A 9451-nucleotide genomic window follows, 5' to 3' on the forward strand; every position below is an offset into this window, starting at 1 on the left:
TGGGTGTCCATCAGTTCTCTATGACAGTCCCAGTCCCCCCCCCTTACATGAGTCACTTTTTTCTTTTAGTAGCAAAGGTAGGCCTGGGGCTGGGCAGTTAGTGAGAAGTGCAGGAACTGGTTATGGTGGCGAACCTCTATAGGCCCAGCACTTGAGAAGTAGAGGCAGTAGGATCAAGAGTTAAAAATTTGGAGCCAGGTGTGGTGGTGCACGCCATTAATCCCAGCATTTGGAAAGCAGATATAGGAGGATCCCTGTGAGTTGAAGGCCAGCCTGAGACTACATAGTAAATTCCAGATCAGCCTGAGCTTCAGTGAGACACTGCCTCGGAAAGAGGGAGAAAGAAGGAGGGAGGGAGGGAAGAAGGAAGGACACAGGGTTGCACAAGGCAAGCCTAAGACTCGATGAGTGGGCCCGAGGAACCACCCCCCACCTTTACACGCTCAGGCTGCCCGTCCCCCAGCAGAGTGAGTCAGGAGGCCAGGGAGGATTGTGCAGCAGCATTGAGCTACAAGTCAGAAACTGAGTAGCAAGCCTCAGCACTTTGCGGGAAAGAGTTTTCAGCTGCATGCAAGTGGGAGGTGTGGAGCGGTGAGCCCTCACCCGGTGCCCAGGCAGGCTTGTCTGGAAGCTGCGCTCCTGCTCCACCCTCCCTGTACAGCTCTCGGGAACATCTCAGACTTGGTGGTGTTCCTCCTGATTTTCTGTGTGTGTCTTTAAAGATTCTGCTGAAAGCATGTGCCCATTAGGTTAGGCTTAAGGTTACCACCCAGAGGGGGCAGCATAGCCAGCCTCAGGGAGGTGTGGGCCAGGTCCCAGCTTGGGCCTCATGCGCACTTCCCCGCAGGCCTCCCGTGTTCCAGCAGCCTGTCATCTTCCTGGGAGCCGATGTCACCCACCCGCCAGCTGGGGATGGGAAGAAGCCTTCAATCGCTGCTGTGAGTGTCTCTGCTTCCCCCTGAACCCCCACATGTGTGGACCCTTGCTGTATGTGGGGGAGAGGCCCTTCCTGGGAGGCAGAGGGTGCCTGACTGGTGGAGGGGCCACAGAGCAAACCCAGAAGACTCTGCAGCCATGGTTGTCACGGAAGGGTGTGGACCACCACGCAGTCTTATTGGAGGGGCACGTGGAAGGGACTCAGAAGACTCTCTGAAGCCATAGTTGTCATACGTGTCACAGAAGGGTGTGGGCTACCACCCACCCTGCTGCCTGTGGGATGTCTGGTGGGATTGGCACCACTGGAGTTCCCTCAGTCCAGCTGATCCTTCTGCCCCCTGTCTGGCCTTCTCTCCCCAGATGGCGGGCCTCAGCCTCAGTGCTTGCTGTCCACTCTCACTGTTCTGGAGAGGGCCTTCTGTCACTTTTGTCAGAGGGCACAGGATTCTGTTGGTGGGGTGTCTGAATGGGTAGAAGGAAATGTTAGTCTCTTTTCCATCATTTGTATGAAACCATAGTCCTATAGCTTCCTCGGCAAAGACTCAGAGAAGTGCTTCCTTCCTCATTGGGTGGGAAATGAGACCCTGTTGATGGGTGCCACCTTGGTTAGAGGGGACCTCAGCAGCCGTACTGAGACAGCAGCACCTGTTGCAGACCCAGGAGAGAACCTTGGACAGCCTCAAGCCACTCTGCTGTTTACAGTGATTAGTTTAACCTTTCTGAGTTTTCTCATGCGTAAAATAAACACCCAGCCTGTCCATAAGATGATTTTGCCTGGTATGTAGGAGGTGGTAAGCAAACACTGACAGCATTATTTGATCTTGTCTGGAGGGAGTCAAGGCAGGACCACTCACGGTGACCCCAGAGCAATAACTCAGCTTCTTGGCCACCTTACGTAGGGTGTGCACTGTGCTGCACATAGCACTCACGTATGGAGTGTGGGTGGCACGTGGGTGTTATTCCAGAGCCAGGATCCTTCCAAAAAAGTAAGGCCATTCCTGCTGCCAGGCCCAGGAATAGCAGCTCCAGCACCGTGGTCTAAATAGCACTCCTCCCTCTGCTAGGCACTTGTCAGCCCTTCCCTGCTTTGATCAGAGCAGCTCAGCAAGTTGCCTGGGTGTCCCTAGGCTTCCGCTGAGCACTATTTGCAGAGGAGGAAGTGGGCTGCAAGGGGAGGTGCTGGGCTAGCTGCCGTCGTTACATTACACAGGCGGCCGCTCAGGGTCTAGCTCAGGTCTCTTGTCATCTTGGGTTCTACCTGGTCGCGATCAGCTTTTGTTTTTCTGGGTGTGGGTAGGGCCCTGTCTGTAGGCTTTCGAGGTGGAAACTGTGTCAAATTCTTAGGAACAGAAATCTCTGTGTTTATTATCCTCAATGCCCACAGTTCTCAATCCATACCAACAGGTGTTAGTTCATGTTATTTATACCCACACATACTGTTTCAGGATCTGTTTATTTTCATTTGGCTTGAGAGGAAAATTGTAGCCCCAGGCAGGAAAGAGGACAAGGAATCTGGGAGGACTTGGAACTGCCTCTCTGTAAGGCTTTCCTGTGGCATGGAGCTGCATGCTTCTTGGTGGCACTTTCAAGGTATAAGGAGTTGGCCTCCCTGAGCCCAGAGGTGGGCAGGCCCTAGGCTTGTTTGGTCATTCATCTCCAGACTCTAGAACCCTGGAGCCTTTGAGGACTTGCAGTCTGCTCTCATAAGCTCTCTCTTTCGCTATTCCTTCTCTCTGTCTCTGTTTTGCTCCTTAGCTGCCTCTCACACAGCTGGCTTGCTTTGCAGGGGCTTCACCCTTTACATAGCTCCTTGGGATAGCAGAGCCTCAACACTAGGGGTGCTACCCAATTTCTGTCTTTGGACAGACACGCCAACCACATCACACCACAAGCAGCATAAGGGTCCGCTGTTCTGTGTACCTTGAGGGGACTTTTATTCTTCACAAGCAGAAAGTCAGGTTGTCCCCTCTCTGCCATGAGGGACACTCAGAGGAGACACTTCTGTTGGTCATTCTGCAGCCTGTGCCTGGGAGAGGGAACCCATGGAGCCCTTGCCCAGTGCTCACTGTGTATCCCCACAGGTCGTGGGCAGCATGGACGCACACCCCAACCGATACTGTGCCACCGTGCGTGTGCAGCAACACCGGCAAGAGATTATCCAGGACCTGGCCGCCATGGTGCGCGAGCTGCTCATCCAGTTCTACAAGTCCACCCGTTTCAAGCCCACCCGCATCATCTTTTACCGCGACGGTGTCTCTGAAGGCCAGTTCCAGCAGGTGGGCCTCGCTTCTACCTTCCCAGCCTCTCTCTGTCCTTGTCATATGGCCAGGATACCCTGGTACTAATGCAAGTGGTGATACGGTTTGCTGTCTACCCACTGTTACTCTGGTCATGGTGCGGAAGGCAGTTTGAGGCTGGAGGCTGTACATTTCATGATTTGGGGCTTGGACAGAGAAAAGCACTAGAGTTCTGGGGTCAGGGGCCAGGCCAGTAACGGCCATGGTGTCCCATGCCAAACGTTTTCGTGCACTTCCTAATTTTAACTGTTCGACCATGAAACCTGCTCAGCTCTGCAATGTGGATTAAGCATGCATGCCGGGGGGCAGAGTCACAGCCCAACAGTGCACTAAGCAAACGTGGAAGTCTCTCCCATTACATAAGTGGTATACCTGGCTAGGGCGCCTATTCTCAGGTGACAAGAGGCTTCTAGAACAAGACCCCTGACAACTGCCCCTCCCCAGGTCCTCCACCATGAGCTGCTGGCCATCCGTGAGGCCTGCATCAAGCTGGAGAAGGACTACCAGCCCGGGATCACATTCATCGTGGTGCAGAAGCGGCACCACACACGGCTCTTCTGCACTGACAAGAACGAGCGGGTGAGTTACGGCGGTGGCCCGGAGCTCGGCCCGCAGTGCCGACACCTGCGGCGTGAGCTGGTTTCACAGTCCTGCCCGCTAGCTACGGGGTTGCTGTCAAGCTCTAGAGGGACTGTTCTTTGAGAGTTTCGTGGGGATCCAGCCTTGGTATCCAGGAAGGGCCCTTCTCACTTGTGTAATTTACATGCCATAGATCAGAGGAGCTCCAGGCACGAGCTGTCAGGACCTGATAAATGATTATAGGTGATTCTTGGAAAGAACTGGTTAGAAGCTGTGGCAGTGGGGCTGGGAATGGAGTTCTGTCAGTGGAGTGTTTCCCTAGCATGCAGGGAACCAGAACCACAGAAACCTGGTGTGGTGACACACACCTCTAATCCTAGCGCTTGGGAGGTAGAGGCAGGAGAATCAGAAGTTCAAGGTCAGGCTAAGCTATATGAGACTGTCTCCCCCAAAATTTAATAACAGTAGCAGTGGACTATACAATCACAAAGAGTGTGATAGATGGAGCCAGCCTGAGCCCCATGGAGTGGGGTCTGGAAGGGCCAGGCAGTGTCCTGGTTCTGGGAGCTTCCTTAGTGACTGCAGAACAGCTCAGAATTCTCCACAGTGGAAGAAAGACAGGGGTCCTCAGGCCAGGCATGGTCCTGTGCTAACAGGATCCTCTGTCCTGTAACTGCATGTGGGATAGCTACCCAAGACAGACACATGCTACCTGGAAGATCTTAGACTGCCAACCAAATGTGGAACTGGGCACTGCAGGGTCAGGTGCCAGTGGGGTGGGATCCCCAAGGCCACTCCATCCCCATGTGTTGTTCTGTACAGGGATGTTGTCAAAATGAAACAAATGGGTAGGAGGATCGCCGTGAGTTCAAGGCCACCCTGAGACTCCATAGTGAATTCCAGATCAGCCTGGGCTACAGTGAGACCCTACCTTGAAAAAAAAAAAAAAAAAGAAAGAAAAAGAAAAAAAAGAAACAAATGATTCAATACAGAATAGAGCAGCCGTGGTCATAAATGCACCTAAAACTATAAAAAGGGAAAAAAAAATGAAGTCAATGCTTATAGGATGCTGTGGAGAAATTGGCAGGCCCTGTCAGAAACAGGTGAGAACGAGTGCGGACAATGAGAGTAGCTAGAGAATGAGGCCGCTCTCCTAGCTGAGGCCTGTCTGCAACACAACGTCCATGGAGGGGTGTCAGAGGTGGCTCCTGCCAGAGCAGAGGACTGCTCAGGTGATTCCCAAACCTCAGTCTGTCTAAGCATGTTTTATTTATTATTATTATCTTATTATTATGGGGGTATTGAGGTAGGGACTCACTCCAGTCCAGGCTGGCCTGTAATTCACTATGTAGTCTCAGGGTGGCCTGGAACTCACAATGATCCTCTCACATCTGCCTCCCCAAGTTCTGGGATTAAAGACGTGCGCCACAACACCCAGCTCAAAGCTTGAGTTCAGTTCCAAATCAACAGAAGACATGGAGTTTGAAGACATTTGGCATTTTCACCTCACTAAGAGGCTCATGAACTTCACGTGGAAGAATAGAAGCAGCAGGGTCTTAGGACCAAGCAGAACCAAGAGAATTCCATACAAACTTCTACAATGCCATGTGCAGACACGGTTGCATTTAGTACAAAACAGTGACAAGAAAAGAGTCCAAAGACGGGAAGGCAGGGGAGGAGGGCGCCGTGCTGCAGCCTGGGTCTGTGCCTCCTCAGCCTCCACCCATGTCCCACCACCGTCTCCGCTGCCAGGGCGGCAGGCAAGAGGGCGTGAGGGCAGCTTGCTTACTCCCCAACACCTACATCTTCTTCCCTCCCCAGAATGGAAAATCCTGAGGAAGCAGTAAGATTAGCCCACCCTGTTCTCATAAAAATAGACCTAGAAAGACTCTGTAAGGAACAAGAATGTATAGGCTGCTTTCTTGTTGCTGGGACGGAACACCTGACCAGGAGCAGCAGTGCATGGAGGAAAGGGTTTATATTGGCGACAGTTTTAGAGGAAGCCAACTATGATAGGGAGGACCCGACAGAGCAGCCATCAGGTACACATCTTCCGAGAAAGTAGATTGGGGGAGACAGGATGAGGGCCTGGCTGGTCATACCTCAAGGCCCACTCCAGTGACACTTCCTCCAGCAAGGCTCCGCCTCCTAAAGGTTCCACAGCCGGGATCCCAAGAGCACCTCAGTTTACATTTAAACCACCACAAAGAGGGTGCTTGTACCACCTTTGGGAGCAGAGAGGAAAACAGATACTAAGTCATATGGAGTATTTACAACTTATGCCAGTAAATTTGGAAATTTTTCTCTCCAGCCCGACAGTTCCCATCTTGACCCCAGTTCAAAATAACATCAACAGTGTAATAAAGAATTCTGGGTGCTCGCTTCGGCAGCACGTATACTAAAATTGGAACGATACAGAGAAGATTAGCATGGCCCCTGCGCAAGGATGACACACAAATTCGTGAAGTGTTCCATATTTTTAAATATATAAGGTCTTATCTACGTGGGTTTGATTACAGAAACTAATAAAGTATTCTCTAAATAAAAAAAAAAAAAAAAAAAGAATTCTGGGGCTGGAGAGATGGCTTAGCAGTTAAGGTGTTTGCCTGAGAAGCCAGAGGACCCAGGTTCGATTCCCCAGGACTCACATAAGCCAGATGCACAAGGTGGCTCATGCATCTGGAGTTTGTTTACAGTGGCTGGAGGCCCTGGTATGCCCATTCTTTCTCTTTTTCTCTCTCTCCCTTCCTCCCTGCCCCTCCCTCTTTCTATGTCTCAAATAAGCAAAATAAAATTAAAATTAAAAAAGATTTTTAAAAAAAGAATTCTGAAGATAAGGACTAGACAGATGGCTCAGCAGTTAAAGGCATTTGCTTGCAAAGCTTAGCAGTTTGGGTTCGATTTTCCCAAACTCTCATAAAACCAGATACACAAAGTGATGCATGTATCTGAAGTTTGTTTGTAGTAACAGAAGGCCCTGGCATACCCATACTTTCCTTCTATCTTCCTTTCTCTGCATCTCTCTCAAACTAATAAGGAATGAGTGAATGAACGAACCAACAAATAATTCTGAGAATGAATGATAGAGCACCCCTCACAGGTCTTTCAGTGAACAGCTCACAGTTAGCTCATGTGTCTTTATAAACTAAGGACACACCCTAGCCGGAGAAACAGCTTTGGTTGTTTGTACTTGGTAGATTTTGTTTGAGCAAATAAGCATGTTAACCAGCCAACCTTAAAATGCTGCCCATTGGATGACTGCAGCTGCGGACCTCACTTGTTGGCTGTGCCCACCTAGGCAGCCCCATCTGACGAGGTTCCTGTGTTGTTGCAGGTTGGAAAGAGTGGGAACATTCCAGCAGGCACGACCGTGGACACGAAAATCACCCACCCGACTGAGTTTGACTTCTACCTGTGCAGTCACGCCGGCATCCAGGTAAGGAGGGAGGGTCCTCTTTGGCCATCTGAGACACGTTAAAACAGTTTCTGTCCCCTGGTCAGCCCTGGAATGTGGCATAGGGGTACCAGTGAGGCTGGGAAGGAAGGAGCCCCGGGTGGGAGGGTGAGGGCAGACACTGGGACTTTGGCAAGGAGGTCACATTGGGTGAGTTGAGGTCCAGGCGGAAGGAGCAGTCAGGGCTGAGGCCAGGATGCTTGGGAAGGACACAGGCGTCACATAGCAACAGCTTGGTGAGCTAGATGGTGAGGAAGCTACCGAGGTTTGGGCCATCTCCAGCTGGATGCTGCCTACCAAGAGAAGGTCACCATGTGTTTGGTTGTTACCCCGAGTCTCACCTAAACTATCTTGAGGACCATGCTCATAGGTGCCTCTGAGGCTCTGCACTGTGCCATGGTGTGGGAAGAGCCTTCGCTTCAGGTTCTCCCTGCCCTAGAGGGCTCTGGGCTTTTCAAACTAGAAGTAAGGCCTTACATCCCTCCCTCTCCCACAAAGGGTAAAACCTGAATTTGAGAATTTGCAGTGAACTTTCTACTTTTCAAGTTCTGTTGGAATATTTACAAACTGAATCTTGTTTCCACGTACCATTAGATAGAGAACTGTGACCAGGGATCCCGCTGCCCTTCAGCCATTTAGGTAGCTGAGAGCTGAAAGTGGCTGAAGGGTCGTTGAAGGACAGAGAATGCTGTGGGAGCGGGAAGGTTAGGTGGACGCCATTCCTATGGTCCCAGAGTCTCTTCCCCTGTCCAAAAAAAGGGGGACTGGAGCTGGGAGATCGTTCAGTCAATATGGAAGATATCCCAGTCAGTAAAGTGCTTATCTTACAAGCATAAGGACCTTAATTTGATCCCTAGGAGCTATGTTTAAAAAAAAAAAAAAAAAGCCAATCTTGGGGAATATGCTTGAAATCTCAGTGCTGGGCAGAATGATTTCTGAAACTCTCTGGCCAGCCAGGCTAGCCCACTTGGCAAGCTTTGTGCCAAGAAGAAACCCTGTCTCAAGGTGGACAGAGAAACAATACCCACGGTTGTCTTCTAGCCTCCACAGGCACACACATATGTGTATGCATGCACAGTTTTTAAAAAGAAGAGGTAGGCCGGGCGTGGTGGCTCACGCCTTTAATCCCAGCACTTGGAAGACAGAGGTGAGAGGATTGCTGTGAGTTCGAGGCCACCCTGAGACTCCATAGTGAATTCCAGGTCAGCCTGGGCTAGAGTGAGACCCTACCTCAAAAAGCCAAAAAAAAAAAGAAAGAAAGAAAGAAAGAAAAGAAGAGGTGGGGCTGGAGGGATGGCTTAGCGGTTAATGTGTTTGCCTGCAAGGCCAAATAACCCAGGTTTGATTCCCCAGGACCCACATTAGCCAGATGCACAAGGGGGTGCATGCATCTGGAGTTCGTTTGCAGTGGCTGGAGACCCTGGTGCACCCATTCTCGCTCCCTGCCTCTTTCCCTTCTCTCAAATAAATAAGTAAAAATATTAAAAAAAAAAAAGAAGAAGAAGAAGAAGAGGTGGGTGCGGTGGTGCACACCTTTAATTCCAGCACTTGGGAGGCAGAGATAGGAGGATTACCATGAGTTCAAGTTTACCCTAAGACTAAAACCAAAACAACAAAATAAAAAGAAGAAGGAAATATGTATATATGTGGCTTTCTTTCTCTCTTGTGCACTATGTGTTGTAGATATGGGGCCTTTTAGAGACAAGTCTTGCTGTACTGCAAGGCTAGCCTCAAACTCAAGGTCCTCCTGAGCACTGGGATAACAGGCATGTGCCACAGTGCCCTGCTTCCATTGTGTTTTATGTAATATGACATAAACACCTTTGGCCATTATTCTTAGTGGCGTCTGTGGTAAGTGACCAACCCTCTGGACTGTTTCAGGGGACCAGCCGGCCTTCCCACTACCACGTCCTGTGGGATGACAATCGTTTCTCATCCGACGAGCTCCAGATTCTAACCTACCAGCTGTGTCACACCTATGTGCGCTGCACGCGCTCTGTGTCTATCCCTGCGCCAGCATACTATGCTCACCTGGTGGCCTTCCGGGCTAGGTACCACCTGGTTGATAAAGAACACGACAGGTGAGTGTCATGCTGGACTCGTTTGTCGTGGGGTTTGGGGGGAAGCTGGTGCTGACTGGCACAGGCGCCCTGCATATGGTGTCCGTGCCACTTGTCAGCTCTGT

General features: G+C 50.7%; 1 protein-coding gene and 1 non-coding gene across 2 annotated transcripts in view; both read left to right on the forward strand.

Moving 5' to 3' along the window:
• Ago2 (argonaute RISC catalytic component 2) overlaps nt 1–9451 on the forward strand; it is a 109288-nt gene that overhangs the window by 88695 nt on the left and 11142 nt on the right. The window contains exons 14-18 of the mRNA XM_045142726.1: nt 848–938; nt 3018–3212; nt 3678–3812; nt 7147–7248; nt 9148–9347. Coding sequence (XP_044998661.1) covers nt 848–938; nt 3018–3212; nt 3678–3812; nt 7147–7248; nt 9148–9347 — 723 coding nt within the window. The remainder of the gene's footprint in view (nt 1–847; nt 939–3017; nt 3213–3677; nt 3813–7146; nt 7249–9147; nt 9348–9451) is intronic.
• On the forward strand, nt 6187–6293 carry LOC123458928. Its single transcript, XR_006635863.1, has one exon. It is a non-coding gene; the product is annotated as a U6 spliceosomal RNA (small nuclear RNA).

The sequence above is a fragment of the Jaculus jaculus genome, chromosome 2 (genome assembly GCF_020740685.1).
Source record: "Jaculus jaculus isolate mJacJac1 chromosome 2, mJacJac1.mat.Y.cur, whole genome shotgun sequence".
In the NCBI taxonomy this organism is placed as follows: Eukaryota; Metazoa; Chordata; class Mammalia; order Rodentia; family Dipodidae; genus Jaculus; species Jaculus jaculus.